Source organism: Nomascus leucogenys, chromosome 24 (genome assembly GCF_006542625.1).
Source record: "Nomascus leucogenys isolate Asia chromosome 24, Asia_NLE_v1, whole genome shotgun sequence".
Lineage (NCBI taxonomy): Eukaryota > Metazoa > Chordata > Mammalia > Primates > Hylobatidae > Nomascus > Nomascus leucogenys.
This window is the reverse complement of record NC_044404.1, coordinates 2,347,373-2,362,459: the sequence shown is the minus strand read 5'-3', so window position 1 is coordinate 2,362,459 and position 15,087 is coordinate 2,347,373. Positions and strand designations below refer to the sequence as shown.

At 66.8% G+C, this 15,087-nt stretch overlaps 1 protein-coding gene across 6 annotated transcripts; it reads left to right on the top strand.

The window, feature by feature from the left end:
• The first annotated feature begins 1,042 nt into the window (after positions 1–1,042).
• C1QTNF12 (C1q and TNF related 12) lies at positions 1,043–6,914 on the top strand. Of its 6 annotated transcripts, none has more exons than XM_030805258.1 (8): positions 1,043–1,500; positions 4,422–4,538; positions 4,634–4,745; positions 4,831–4,982; positions 5,384–5,492; positions 5,786–5,876; positions 6,027–6,105; positions 6,725–6,914. In XM_030805258.1, exons 1-8 carry the CDS (start codon positions 1,324–1,326, stop codon positions 6,821–6,823), a joined length of 936 nt encoding a protein of 311 aa, XP_030661118.1. In that variant the 5' UTR covers positions 1,043–1,323; the 3' UTR covers positions 6,824–6,914. The 6 variants fall into 6 exon arrangements, with proteins under 6 accessions (XP_030661118.1, XP_030661116.1, XP_030661119.1 ...); XM_030805256.1 differs by having other exon boundaries at positions 5,772–5,876; XM_030805259.1 differs by lacking the exon at positions 5,786–5,876.
• The last annotated feature ends 8,173 nt before the right edge of the window (positions 6,915–15,087 follow it).

The window sequence follows — 15,087 nt, the reverse complement described above, 5'->3', positions numbered from 1 at the left end:
GAGATCCAGCCTGCCCTGTCTAGAGTCACAGGGGAGCACATTGCTAGTGGGTGACAGAGAAAATTTGGATGGCCTGCCTTTGAGGAGGGGTCTGGTAGCCCTTGGCCAAGGCACCTGCCCACCCTTCCCTTTGCCCCAAGGCTGGATCGAGGGGTGTTGGGGCTGCCTTTCCCGACCCATGCTGGATGCAGGTCACATCTAGGGCTCACCTGCGGGGGTCCGGCAGGGCTGGTACTGTGGTGGGCACGGTGCCATGTCCCCAGGGTCCTGCACCACCTTCACCAGCAGACACAGGGCTGGGAGCCTTCCACAGTGCGCTCTGCAGATGCCAGTCAGCGCCTGAGAGCCCGGATGGCGAGGGGGCAGCCGGGGTCCCTGGCGGGTTTCGAAGTGTCATCCCCGTCCCAGCCTGGTCTCTGGTGACTCTGCCTGTGGATGTGGCCTGGGGCTGGGGCTGGGGCTGGGGTCTTGGCGTGGCTGCCTTCGTGTCTAGCAAGAGGGGAGGGTCTGGAGTGTTCCGAGCTGTCCATCAGGGCCGGCATGTTGACCTTCCTGTTTCTTTTGGGGCCACTGTTAGCCTCGGCCAGGACCAGCGGCTGGAGGGTTTTCCAGCCCCACATGGCCACCGCCTTCCTCCCCTCACTGAGCCCAAGGGGCCTGTCGCCATGAGCTGGCCTCACCTTTTCCCCGAGTGGGGCCCCAGCCAGGCCCGTCAGCACCCCCAGGACCCTGGGCCGGGGCCGTGAGTCAGGGCGGGGCACCCGGGAGCGCCTGGGTGAGGAGGTCGTGGGAAGGGGCTGGGGCTGGCTGGTAGCTGCCCTCTGTGGCTCGCTGCAGAGGCTGGTGTGAGGGGAACCAGTTTGAGTTCAGCTGGGAGGGAGGACGAGGAGGTAGGCAGCTGTCTTCACGGTTCCCAGAACGAGGTGGACCTTTGGGGAAGCACTGGGGGCAGCGTGGGGTCTGGGGAAGGGAGGGAAGAAGCAGCTGCAGGGGTCAGTGGAGGTGTCCGCCCCGTCTCCGCCCCTGGCCGTCCGGGCACCCGGAGCCCGCGAGGTCTGGGGAGGAGGAGGCGAGGGGAGGATTTACTGGGCGGCGGAGTGAGAAGGCCAGAGAGGACTGGCTGGGAGCGGGGGCCGGAGCGGGACCCCAGGGGGACCTGAGCGCCGTCGCGCCGCCGTTCCGGGCAGGTCCGCGCAGACATGCAGCGGCGGAGGCCGGGCGCGCCCCTGGGCCTCGCCCCCGCGCGGGGGCTCTGAGCGCCGGCCGTCCCCATGACTGCGCCCTGGCGAGACTCGCCGCGCTGAGCCGCCTCGGGACGGAGCCATGCGGCGCTGGTCCTGGGCCGTGGTCGTGGTCCTCCTCGGGCCGCAGCTCGTGCTCCTCGGGGGCGTTGGGGCCCGGCGGGAGGCACAGAGGACGCAGCAGCCCGGCCAGCGTGCAGATCCCCCCAACGCCACCGCCAGCGCGTCCTCCCGCGAGGGGCTGCCCGAGGCCCCCAAGGTATGCAGCCGGGACGCACGTGGGCCCTCGCAGGGCAGCTTCGGAGCTGGGGCTCTGGGGCGTCATCCCCCAGCAGGCTCTGTCCTGCCGGCTCTGCCTCCGGGTCGCCCTTTTCGAGGCTCGGCCACGGTCCTGCCTTGGGAATCTGCTGCAGCCCAGCCAGGCCGGCCTCTGGGAAGCCCTCTCCTCCTCTGCAGCCGGGACCTGGCCGCCAGCTGGCCTGGGGCGGGTGGGTGAAGGGGGGCTTCCCGTGGTTGGGGGCCACAGTTAACCCTTTGAAGCCTGGGCCTGCCGCGCCCTGAGGAACCTGTTGCTATTAGGTTAATTGCTGATTTGGGGGCCGGGGTGGGGGGCTTCGGCTGCTTGCTGGATGGTTCACCAGACCCCTTGGGAGCCCAGCGCCCATGATTCCTGCGGCTGGAGACGCCATGGCGAGCCTGTCCCTTGTGCTTTCTGGGGGTCCTGTGTTCATAGCACCCCCTCTTGCAGGTTAAGTCCTAGGGCCCCAGTCTGGCCAGGCGTCCTCACAAAGACAGAAGGCCCCAAGCCCACCTCAACCCTGGGCTTCCTCTCTCCTGCTCAGGGTCTCTCCAGGGGTCTTGGAGGGCAGGCATTGCTGCTGCCGTCGCGGGCCCCAGGACTGGGAGGGGAGCCGCAGTTGCCGGAGCAGCCCCCACCCCCGGCCCTCACACCTTTGATGCTGGTCTCCCTCCTCCCGAGGGCGTCTCTGCCGCAGCCAGCCTGGCTGCCTCTCAGCCCACGCGGCCCCCCGGAGCCCGAGGCCCCGTTTCCCAGATGGGCAGGCTGAGGAGGGTTGAGGCCGTGGCTCTGCCAGCTCAGGAAGAGTGGGCTGGTTCCCGGCGCTAGGGCCAGGCTGGCAGTGCTGGCAGGGGCGGGGCAGTGGGGGGTCTTCAGCAGTCCCGGCCAGTCCCCCTGGAAGGGAGGGGGCACCCCATTGCCCAGGGCCACTGTCCAGAGAACCTGCAGGGTGGTGGGCCTCCCTTGAAGGGTGCCGGCTGGAGAGCTGTGAGGTGTGCACTCAGGCTGGCCCTCCATGCTTCCAGGGTTGGGCGGTTCTTCTGCAGCCTGCTCTCTGTTGCCTCTGGCCCTCAGCCCCCAGATGGGCTGATGCACAGGCCCCTCCAGGGCGCCGGGTCCCTCCAGCACATTGCGGGGGTGGTCACCAGGAGAGCAAGCAGATAGCGGATGCCTGAGGAGTGGGGGGAGGAATTGGGTGGGAGGAGTGGGAGGAGGAATGGGGGGAGGAGGAGGTAGAGTGGGGGGAGGAGGGGAAGGTGGGGAGGAGGGGAGAGGAGTGGGGGAGGAGTGGGGGGGGGGAGAGTGGGGGGAGGAGGGGAGAAGTGTGGGGGAGGAAGGGAGAAGAGTTGGGGGAGGAGGGGGAAGAGTAGGGGAGGAGGGGAGAGGAGTGGGGGAGAAGTGGGGGAGGGGGAGAGGAGTGGGGAAGGAGTGGGGCGAAGAGGGGAGAGGAGTGGGGGAGGAGGGGGAGGGGAGATGAGTGGGGGAGGAGTGGGAAGAAGAGGGGAGAGGAGTGGGGGAGAAGGGAGATGAGGAGTGGGGGGAGGAGGGAGAGGAAGAGTGAGGGAGGAGGGGAGAGAAGTGGGTGGAGGAGGGAGATGAGTGGGGGAAGGAGTGGGATGAGGAGTGGGGTAGGAGGGAGATGAGTGGGGGAAGGAGTGGGATGAGGAGTGGGGTAGGAGGGGGAAGAGTGGGGGGAGGAGGGGGAAGAGTGGGGGAGGAGGGGAGAGGTATAGGGGAGGAGGGGAGAGGTGTGGGGGAGGAGGGGAGAGGAGTGGGGGGAGGAGGAAGATGAGTGGGGGAAGGAGTGGGATGAGGAGTAGGGGAGGAGGGGGAAGAGTGGGGGGAGGAGGGGAGAGGTGTGGGAGAGGAGTGAGGGAGGAGGGGAGAGAGTGGGGGAGGAGTGGGGGAGGAGGGAGACGAGTGGGGGAAGGAATGGGGGGAGGAGGGTAAGAGTGGGGGGAGGAGGGGAGAGGAGTGGGGGAGGAGTGGGTGGGGAGGGAGATGAGGGGGAAGGAGTGGGATGAGGAGTGGGGGGAGGAGGGGGAAGAGTGGGGGGAGGAGGGGAGAGGTGTGGGAGAGGAGTGGGGGAGGAGGAGGGAGGAATATGGGAGGAGGGAAGAGGAGTGGGGGGAGGAGGGAGATGAGTGGGGGAAGGAGGGGGAAGAGTGGGTGGAGGAGGGGGGAGGAGTGAGGAGTGGGGGAGGAGGGGAGAGGAGTGGGGAAGGAGGGAGATGAGTGGGGGAAGGAGTGGGATGAGGAGTGGGGGGAGAAGGGGGAAGAGGGGGGAGGAGGGGAAGAGTGGGGGGAGGATGGGAGAGGAGTGGGGGAGGAGCGGAGGAAGGGGAGGAATGTGGGAGGTGGGGAGAGAAGTGGGGGAGGAGGGGATGAGCGGGGGAGGAGGGGAAAGAAGGGGGAGAAGGGGAGATGTGTGGGGGAGGAGTGGGGGTAGGAGGGAGAGGAGTGGGGGAGGAGGGGAGGGGGGGGGGGGGGGGGGGGGGGGGGGGGGGGGGGGGGGGGGGGGGGGGGGGGGGGAGCGGAGGAAGGGGAGGAATGTGGGAGGAGGGAAGTGGGGGAGGAGGGAGATGAGTGGGGGAAGGAGTGGGGGGGGAGGGGGAAGAGTGGGGGAGGAGGGAAGAGGAGTCGGGGAGGAGTGAGGGGCTCAGAGCATCAGGCTCTGGCTGCGTCCACAGAAGCCCCGTGTGCTTGCCCTGCTGGTGCCGCTGGCATTGGGACGTCAGGGTTCTGATTCCCCCAAGGGCGGCCATGGGTCCTTCTCCTGGCCAGCGATGCCTTCCCTGGGTCTGCCCTGAGTGTCCCCCGCTGCCCTGGGGTCCCAGCTCTCTGCGCAGCCTCAGTGCGCTAGCCCCGTCCTGTCCCTTCAGCCATCCCAAGCCTCAGGACCTGAGTTCTCCGATGCCCACATGACATGGCTGAACTTTGTCCGGCGGCCAGACGATGGCACCTCGAGGAAGCGGTGCGGAAGCAGGGACAAGAAGCCGGTGAGCCCCGCCTGGGCTGCTGCAGGGTCTGAGCGTGGGACAGGGTGTGGTGGCAGCTCCCACTGGGACCCTCACCTTCTTCTGTCTCCCCCCAGCGGGATCTCTTCGGTCCCCCAGGACCTCCTGGGCCCCCCGGTCCCCCAGGACCTCCAGGTGCAGAAGTGACCCCGGAGACTCTGCTTCTCGAGTTTCAGGAGCTGCTGAAAGGTCAGCCGCCCTGCACTGCCCAGAGTCCAGACGTACCTGGGCCCCGCGCTGACCCTGCTGGCCACCTGTGCCCTCCTCCCCACAGAGGCCACGAAGCACCGGTTCTCAGGGCTTCTGGACCCACTGCTGCCCCAGGGGGTGGGCCTGCGGCTGGTGGGCGAGGCCTTTCACTGCCGGCTGCAGGGCCCCCACCAGGTGGACAAGCGGACGCTGGTGGAGCTGCATGGTTTCCAGGCTGTGAGTGGGGCCAGAAGCTTAGAGCAGGGCGTTGGGTGGGCCGCACAGGCAAGACGGGACCACACACACCGCCTGACACTCATGGGGCACGCACGTGGGTTGGGGGTTGGGGGCGGGGCTCGGAGGGCGAGGGGCTGCCTCGGGTCAGGTTTGGGAGGCCCTGGGGGCCCAGATCACACTTTATGCCCAGACTGAGCGTGGGTCCCCGGTAGCCGGGAGGCAGGGAGACCCTCCTGGTGTGGACTCGAGGGTCAGTGCGGTCGGTGCCCACAGTGAGCATGAGGCTCCCGGGCAGACCTTCTCTGAGTGAGGGGCTGTCGGTTGCAGGCACCTTCCCCAGGCGGGGTCTGTGGGATGGGGGCCAAGCCCCACGCTGGCCACTCACCCGCTGCCCCTCACAGCCTGCTGCCCAAGGTGCCTTCCTGCGAGGCTCCGGTCTGAGCCTGGCCTCAGGTCGGTTCACAGCCCCCGTGTCCGGCATCTTCCAGTTCTCTGCCAGTCTGCACGTGGGTGAGCTGGATGGGGCTGTGTGCCGTGTGCTGTGACGGGGCTGGGGCTGAGCTTTCTGGGGGCGCCTGGCATCGCTGGCCCTGGGTGCGGGTCCCATTAGAGATCTGCCCTCTGCCCCATGGGGGGCCTTGTACCAGGCATGGGGTCCCTGCTACATGCCCGGCCTCAGGCGCCCCCTCCCCAGCCCCAGCAGCCACTCCTGGGCCTGTCCTCGGCCGTGTGCCCTGAAGCCCCTCCCCACCAGCCCCCACCCCGCCCCCCATGCACCACCCTCCCCAGGGCTGTCTCCGCAGACCACAGTGAGCTGCAGGGCAAGGCCCGGCTGCGGGCCCGGGACGTGGTGCGTGTTCTCATCTGTATTGAGTCCCTGTGCCAGCGCCACACGTGAGTGACCTCAGCCCCCGCTCCAGACGGCAGCCCCCAGACCACCCTTGGACAGGGCTCACAGGCCACAGGGGTCTCTAGGCACTGGGTGCGGGGCTTGGCCCCCTGGACCTGCAACGCCTTCCCCTTGCCCTGTGGGGCTGTGTTCAGGTCCCTGGAGGCCGTCTCAGGCCTGGAGAGCAACAGCAGGGTCTTCACAGTACAGGTGCAGGGGCTGCTGCAGCTGCAGGTGAGGCTGGGCTGGGTGTCAGCGAGAGGGCTCGGTGCACTCAGGGGCCGGGCCGGGTGTGAGCTCGGGTGCACTCAGGGGCCGGGTGTGTACTCGGGTGCACTCAGGGGCCAGGTGTGAACTCGGGTGCACTCAGGGGCCGGGTGTGAACTCGGGTGCACTCAGGGGCCGAGTGTGGGCTCGGGTGCACTCAGGGGCCGGGCCGGGTGTGAGCTCGGGTGCACTCAGGGGCCAGGTGTGAACTCGGGTGCACTCAGGGGCCGGGCTGGGTGTGAGCTCGGGTGCACTCAGGGGCTGGGTGTGAGCTCGGGTGCACTCAGGGGCCGGGTGTGAACTCGGGTGCACTCAGGGGCTGGGCTGGGTGTGAGCTCGGGTGCACTCAGGGGCCGGGTGTGAGCTCGGGTGCACTCGGGCCGGGTGTGAGCTGAGCTCAGGTGCACTCGGGCTGGGTGTGAGCGGGAGGGCTCCGGTGCACCCAGGGGCCGGGTGTGAGCTCGGTGCACTCAGGGTGCAGACCTCTGGGGCCTCGGCACCTCCTAGCACAGGGCAGGTGGGCAGACGTTGGCCACTGGGTGGTTGGGTTGTGGCTGCGGTTGTGACGTCCCCGTGCTTCTTACAGGCTGGACAATACACTTCTGTGTTTGTGGACAATGGCTCCGGGGCTGTCCTCACCATCCAGGCGGGCTCCAGCTTCTCCGGGCTGCTCCTGGGCACGTGAGGGCGCCGAGGGGGGCTGGGCGAGGAGCTGCCGCCGGATCCCGGGACCCTCCCACTGATGCCCGTGGTTACCACAATAAAGAGCTCTCCACCCTCCCCACCGCCCTCGAGTGCTGCCTGGATGTTTCACTGGGGGTGGAGGCCGGGCTGCCAAGGTCGGTGGGAGATGGGTGGGGGCAGAAGGGTGCTGTTCACACGGGAGCCCAGTAGCTTGGAGTACGGGCCGTAGAGCCTCCCTCGGGGCCGACTTGCCTGGCCTGGGGTTATGGTGATGGCCACAGGCTGGGCGCTGCCCTGGCAGCCCCTGCAGGGGCCACGTCGACCTTGAGAACAAGGACCACTGTCTGTGCCGGCCCCACTCAGCTCTGCCCACGGCCTGTCCAGCCTTGGGGGGGCAGCAGGCCGTGGGACACTGGAAGCCCCAGAGGTTGGGGAGCAGCACTACTCTGGGCCCTCGGGAGGCCTGCGTCCTGTGGGGGGCTCTGTGCAGGGCAAGAAGACGTGCAGGCCACACACGGGACTGCATGCTTGCATGCGCTGGCCGCCGCAGGCGTGTGGAGTTGAAAGGCACCCCTGTGGGCTCAGGTGCACCCAGACCGTGCCGTGCCCGGGGCACCCAGGTGGAGCAGGGCTGGGACCAGCAGGCTTCTCCTCGCCTGCCCTTGGGATGGCCACATCCTAATAACCAGGACCCCTCAGGGGCCTTAGGGGCCAGAATTGCCCCATGGAGGGTGGGGTGGGCCCCATATGTGACCCACATGCCGCTGCCCCCTGGCAGGTCCTGTGGATTTGGGCCCCACCCCCACCTCCACCGCCACCCCATTTTGGCTCTGGCAAACCCAGACCAAAGAGTGTAAACTGGCCTCAGGACGTCTGGGCCTCTGCTGAGCTGTGGAGATGCCCTCTCTGGTTGGCATCCAGTGCCCTTAGTCGCTAGTGGGGTTGGGGAGGTTGGAAGAGGCCAGAGCCCACGGCTGTTACCCCTCCCCTGGGACCTGGACCTGCCTGGGGATGGCACAGAAGGGGCCCTCCCCAAGGCTGGCTGGGCAGTGAGACGGGACGGCCCAGCCCCGCGACGAGGTGTGTGGGCAGGCGCCAATCGGCATGAGGTGGGCTTGGCTGCTGACCCGTCCCCACCTCTCTCCCTGGGCCCCCCAGGGTGGCATCAGGGGCTGGGGCTGTCTGGAGGGGCCTCTGCTTCACTTGCCAAGGCTGTGGCCACCGCCTGGGGACGTCCAGGGGATGTCCAGCCAGGCAAGGGCTGGTGTGGGGCACCATCCTGGGGCCCCCAACAGCTCCCGCACCACCTCTCAAGTGCTGAGGCCCTGATGTGGGGCTGTGGGATACCAGGCCAGATGCAAAAGCCCCCGCTTAGGGGCTCCTCTCTGCCTTCAGCACCCCTTCCGTGGGCACGGCCTGCCCCCTGGGGCCTGGATCCGGAACGGGGGGGTCTCCCTTCTGCAGCCCCTGCCCTGCTAGGCCACAGCACTCGAGAGTGCTCCCTTCCAGAGAGTCGGGTGGCTGCGCATCCACAGAGAGGGAACCGAAACTGTGCCGGGCCCTCCTGGAGCTGAGTCAGCAGGGACAGCGTTGTGGGGGCCCTGAGGAGGCAGAGGCAGGAGTGTGGCCTGTACCTTCCCGAGCGGCGTGAGACCCGGGCCGTGGACTCCCCTGTTTGCTTCCAGTTTTCAGTGGCTCCTCCCCAACCTTGCGGGCCAACCCTGGGCAAACATGGGCCAGGGGCAGCACCCAGGATCAAGCAGCACCCAGCCGGGCCCTGCTGAACACCACCTGGGGCCTCACCATCTGGGAATGGGGGCCCTTTAGGTTCTTCAGCAGCAGCCAGTCCCCCACCCTACCCAGCCCCGGAGGTAGGAGCTGTGATGACAGAGGGGCCGCGTACAGCAAGACGGAGATGAGAGACAAAGAGACGTGGACGAGGGGGCGGGATGGTGGCCGGGGCTGAATGAGTTGGGGGCCAGGGCCCAGGTGAATGGGGGCAGTGGGGCTGGGGCGGGGACCATGGCCGGGGTGAATGATGGGGGGCCAGGGCCGGGGTGAATGAGGTAGGGGATGGGGGCTGGTTGGGGGTGGCAGGGGGCTGGCATGGGGGCCAGGGTGAATGAAGGGGGGGCCGGGGCCAGGGTGAATGGGGGGGTGGGGATGTCCTGGTGCTGGCACCACCTCCCTGGCCTCTGCCTCCTCTGCCTCCTGGTTTCTGCCCCAGTGGGAGGTGATCAGCCACTTAGCTGCAATTCCCCTGGAATATGCCATCTCCAGCCCCCGCTGGGCACCCAGGAGCAAAGGAATGGACAGGTCGGGGTGGGGTGGGCAGCCTCACAGGAGGGTCCAGGCCCCCAGCCCACCCAGCCCAGGCTCCATCCTCTGGCCCAGCCCAGCTGCACCCCTTCCTTCTCTCTCTGCCTCACCTCCTGGGCTGTACCCACACTGCAATGTTTGCCATAGAAGGGACCCTGGACTCTTGACGAGGGTGGGAGATGCCTAAGCGTGGGGTCCCCGGGGCAGGCGCAGGCCAGCCAGAGCTGCTGTTGCTCGGGGTCTGGGCTGGCTGGGGGACCTGGGGAGCCCAAGGAAATGGACCTCTTCAGGCCTGTGCCCCCCGGTTTGGGAGCTGGGGTATTGAGTGTCCCAAGGGTCTGGCAGCTTCGCGGACCCTGGCAGGAACAGAGCCAGAGCAGCTGGCTCCGTGCTGGACGGCCTCAGCCTGACCCGACGCCTGACCCCATGCCCTGAGCCGCAGGGAGCTGCCGGCTTCTCCGTGACCTCCACCAGGGCTGACTTCCCAGAACTGCAGTCCGACCCTGCTGCCTGGCCGGGGCTGGGGGCATCGGAAACTGCTGCTATGGGCTTCCTGCCATCCTGGGAGGGGCCGTGCCCGGTGCGGGGACACTCCCCTTGCCAACCCTCCAGCTCGCCCGCTCACAGGACCAGCCCTTCCCTAGAGTCCCAGCTGGACCTGCCTGGCCCACCCTGCCCCAGGGCTGCCTCGGCTGGGTTGGAGCCAGTATTCCCAGCCCTGGTGCTGTCCTGGTCTTGAATGGACAGAAATGCGGATGGGAGCTCAGGGCAACCAGGAAGTCCTCTTGGGGCCAGGTGCGGCGGCCACCCTGAGGGGGCAGCAGGAGCCAGGGGAGGCTGGCTGTGAGGAGGAGGCTGGGCCCCGCCTGTCAGGTGTGGACACCATTGCCCATCCGTCCCCGGTTGGGCTACGTGGGACCCACTGTTGGGGTACGTGGGAGATGCGGCTGCCCTGGCCTGGCCCCTGGGGGCCCCTGGGTGTGGACCCTGGGGCTGCAGCCAGGACAGGCAGGCGCTGGAGGCCCAGCTTTGGCATCTGACTTTGCCTCCCTCTCCCCGCCCCTGCCGCCCCTGCCGCCCCTGCTGCCCTGCAGCTGGGAGGGTGTCTGCTCCAAGGGCCCCTCGGGCTGCCTGCCAGCCTCTCTGGAGTAAGCCCAGGGCGTTCCTGGGGCCTGTCCCAGGCCCCAGACCACACCACACGTGGTGACCACTGTCAACTGGGCCTTGGAACAAGAGTGGCCTAGGGGCGTGTGGGGGCATCTGGGGGCTGTGTAGGATCCAAACAGACCTGCCTGCCCTCCTTTTTAAAAATCTATGTACCCAGGTGCCCTGTGTTGACCGTGGGTTGACAGTTGTGTGTCCCTGTGGCTGGTGCATGTGTGCCCATGTGTCTGCACATCTGTGTGGGCCTCTGCCCTGGGACTGGGACTCTCTACAGAGCCAGCAGCACGGCCCCCTTGGGAGCAAACCCAGGGCAGCCATCCAGGGCCCCGGGCCTGAGCCCTCGGCCGGCCACTCAGTGCCTGGAACAGGCGTGGCCGGGGTCCCTGGGGTCCAGGAGGCCACATAGCCTTGGTCTTGCCAGGGACAACAGAGGGGCCCATGGAGCTGTGATGGCTGCTTCGGCATTTGGGGCTCCCTGAACTGGGTGAAGGGGTCCAGGGAGGGGGCTCCCACCCCCAGTTGGGGGCTGCTGAGCGCACTGTCCTGAGGGGGAAGCTCTTTCCTGCCTGCAGAGCGCTGCCCTGGGATCTGCTGTGCTCGGAGGCCGCTGGGAGCTGGAGCTGGAGCTGGGGGCAGAGCTCGGTGCTGCATCCTGGGACCATTGCTCACGGGCTGGGCTTGGCCAGTCTGCGATTGGACTCCCAGTTCAGGCCACTCTGAGCTGTGGTGACCTCAGGGCCAGTCCCCCAGAGCTCTCCCTCAGCCTGACCCTGGAATGGCAGCGTGTCTGGGTGCGGGAACACGCCCTGGCCCTGCCTGTGCCTGCTGAGCCACCGGCGTGTCTGTCCGCCTGCGCATCTGACTGCTGTACAGGTGGGCCTGGCACCAGAGGCCTGGGGACAAAAGGTCTTTGTTTGGGAGGCTGGGGGCAGCCCCTGCTCTGGGGCAGTGACTCACGGGTGCCTCGGTGTGATGATATCTGTGTTGCGACAGCCATGTGTCATGTGTGTGACCCAGCCCAGCAGGGCCTCCTGCCCACCCTGCGCCCACGGCCCTCACGTGGGGGTGATGAGAAGCGTGACAGGTGGGGGCTGGGCAAACCCCATCTACGCAGGGAAGTGTCTCCAGACCCCTTGGGCCCCCAGCCCGCATGCCCGGGCCTCTCCCTGCCACACAGGAGTGTGCAAGACACCTCTCTGCAGCAGGAGGCACCACGGCCGGACTCAGGCCCTCTGGACGGGTGCCTTTTAGGCTGAGTTCAACTGTTCCTGGGTTGGAAGGTCTGGGTGGGGCGGTTGAGGGTGAGGCACCGTGACCGTTGCCCCGGTGGGGACTTGGGCCTGGCTCTGCCCATCCATCACTCTCTCTCCGGTCTGAGGTGCGCAGCGGTGGGTGCAGGGCCCCTGGGGGAGGCTGGGGCCGCTGAGACCTTCAGACGCCACCGGAGGGAGGGGCTGAGGCTTGGGTTTCCTTCTGCTCTGGTCACCAGGCTGGGTCAGGCCCCGGGTCAGCGGGGAGGGGAGCTGGACTGCGGCCCTCCTGGGCTCCTGTCCTGCCTGCCCGGCTGGCCCTGGAAGATCTGCAGCCACCTGTGGTGTTTACTCTGGAGGATGCAGCTGAGGAGGTCCTGGCAGGGCCACACTCGTAACCCCTGGCTTCTCAGCCGTGGGCGCAGTCTTGCACCCTGGCTAGCTGAGTTGAGGGGGCTTTGCGGCATCTGTGGCCCCGACCAGGGCAGCGTGCCCGAGCCCCAGTCCAGGGAGAGGCCTCGCTGGGCAACGCGACCAGGACAGAGGCCGAGGCTGGATGGGTGGGGAGCGCCTGGGGCCTTCCAGATCCTCCTTCCTGCCCCCTCCCACCTTGACCTCCCTTCAGCCCCTCGGCTGCAGCCGCCTCTCCTCGGATCACTCATCCACTGTCTACCTCTGCTGGGAACCTTGGTGAGGGAGGCTCAGATCCTTGGGGAGGGAGGAGGGGGTGGGTCCCAGAGAGACCTTCCGAGGAGGACGGGGTGGGGCCAGATCTCGGTTCTTCTCCTTGGGTGGTTCTGACCTGGCCAGCGTGGTGCAGTGTGGCCATCCGGGCAGGGCCAGTGGCACCAGCCTCTGGTAGGGAGGGTGTGGAGGGCAGGGAGGCCAGAGAAGGAGGGGCTGTGAGTGCTCGGGGTGGGGAAAGGGGTGTGGACACCCACAGAGGCCAACTTGATGGGGTGGCATGGGTTTCAGCTCCCAAGGCTGAGGGAAGGTCCTCTGGGTGGGGGCTGGGAGGTGACCTCAAGGGGAGGCCCGGGGTTTGGGCTGTGCCCCCTCAAAAGCCTTCTCTTTGAGGACCCCAGAGATTGGCCAGGCCTGTGGGATGGACACAGAGGTCTTTCCCCTCAGCCCACAGTGGGAGAGGGAGACGCCAGCTCACCCCAGAGTAGGAAACCAGGAAAAAGCGCCAAGCCCTTCCCAGGCCCCTGAAACCAGGGAGCAGGCCCCACACAGCCAGTCCAAGGAGCTGGAAACTCCTCTTTCACGGGCTGTTGGTGGGCCCAGGAAGCAGGGGCCTTGCGTGAACAAGGGGCCTCCTCTCTCCTCCGGGCCCCACGCTGGGTGCGGAGGGCCTGGCATGCACCTGTCTCTGGCCACCTGCTCCCCAGGACTCCCCAGGCCGTCTGGACCGCTGGCGGTTTCCATTCCTGCAACGTCAGCCAGTCTCACGGTGCCATGGCTGGGGAGCCCGGGGCAGGTGGGGCCACAGGAGGGCCGTGACCCCCTTAGACCTGAGGACTCTGAGCTGGGACAGTCAGCCAGGGAGAGGGTGGAAGAGTCTGGGGTGGCCCAGGCTGCGGGGGCAGCCCTGCTGCAGGCTGGACTGATGGAAGCCTGCCGGGAACAGGGTGTGGGCTGAGCCCTGGGGGGAAGAGAAGATCTGGGCCCAGTCAGTGCTGGGCGTCTGTGATGCTGCAAGGCTGCAGGAGCCCCTGCCTGCGTCTGCACCGAGAAGCGCCGGGCACAGGGAACTGGGCTGGCATCCTGGGGCCGCTGGACGGGGCGTCTTCCCTCGCAGCCCTGGAGGCCACGCTCCTGACTCTGGGTAGAGCCCTTCCTTGCCTGGTGGGGTGGGGGTGGGGGTCCTCAATCCTTGGCCAGCAGAGGCATCGCCCAGATGTCAGTCTCTGGCCACACAGCGGCTTTCCCAGGTCTTTTCTGGTAAGGACGCCAGTTCCGTGGGAGTAAGGCCACCTCACGACCTCGCCTCAACGCGATTCCACCTGCAGAGACCTGACTTCCAGACAAGGTCAGTTTGTAGCTGCTGGGTTAGGGCTTGGAATATCTTTTAGGGGGCACAATTCAGTCCCATCACAGGAGCCTTGACAGCCACGATCCCAGCCAGGCACAGGTGGGCAGGTGGAAACCTGGAGGCCTCAGTGGTGGGGGTGCCTCCGAATGCAGGTAGCACTTTGCATCTTCGGGGCGACCACCCAGGCCACAGGCCCGGCGGGTACCCAGGGCTGGCCCAGAGAGCTGGAGCCGACGTCAGGTGCCTGCATGCCAGCCTCGGGGGGCAGAGAGGCAGGACCTCAGTCCCCAGGAGGAGGGCAGAAGGGGGTGCTCTCCTCCTGGGGGATCCTGAAGGGACCAGAGCCCATCGTCTTGGCTTGACCTGCATTCCCTGCCAGCCATGTGTCTCCTGGGGGCTGTGTGCGTGTGGCGGCACTGTGCCCGTCCAGCCTCTGACACTGTCCCCTCCATGGTAGGCTCTCGGGGCCACTAAAGGAGAAACATCCGTGTGGCTGAGGAAGAGTCGGCTGTTTTGTATCCCAAGTTCCCACATGGAAATGAATTCGGTGACCTCCCCATCTCCTGAGGGCCTCCTGGTTTGGCCCTGGTCTCCGGGAACTGAGTAACTGGGTGGGTGGGGAGCTGTACAAGCTAAGACCAGGGAAGGACGCCTGGGGGAGGGGATGCCACGGCCTGTGCACAGTCGAATGGAGCCGAGGGGCAGGGAGACACCAGGGAGCAGGGAGGATCTACAGGGCAAGTTCCAGGTGAGACCAGAGAGAGCCGCAGCTGCCCCAGCTCTGGGAAGCCCCCAGCCCTCCTGAGGCCCAGCCTTCAGCCCACATATCCTCTGAACCCGTTCACCACGGTACGACTGGGGAGGGTCAGCCTGGGGCAGGCTTTGTTCTGATATGAAACGTAATGTCTTAGGCTGAAAAACACTAAATTTCCATTTTTTTTGTAGGTCAGAAGTGGTTGCAAACTGGATTTTTGGACTTCCTATTGGGAGTCTTGCACATTTGCACTCTTTTCCACAGGGGTCAACTCTTTGGAGCCACAAAGAATTGGGCAATGCAGGCCAGAGGTGTGGGAGTCCAGCCCTTGGTTCGAATCCCGCTCTCCACTGTCCATGGGGTCCTCAGCAAGCCCTCTGGCCTCTCCAAGCACACACAGGGTTCCTCAAGCAATTCCAAACTCCAGAGGAGACATCCCAGGTAAAATCGGATGGCAGGGACCTGGGACACCACTGTGATGGGCAGCCCCTGGACTCGAGTCTATGACTCCCACGGGAGGGCAGGGCCCCATCCTGCTCACACCAGGGTCCCCAGCCCTGGATTCTCACGAGTCCTTGTCCAAGAACAAACTGTGCACACAGGGTGGTCAGTCCTGGATTCAAGGTGGCCCATCGGAGCTCGAACTCATCTGCCTGACGTAGGGACGCCTCCAGTCCCACCCCTACCTTTTGGAGGTGGGAGAACCACCAGGCAGGTCACTGACCCACTGCCCACAGATCACC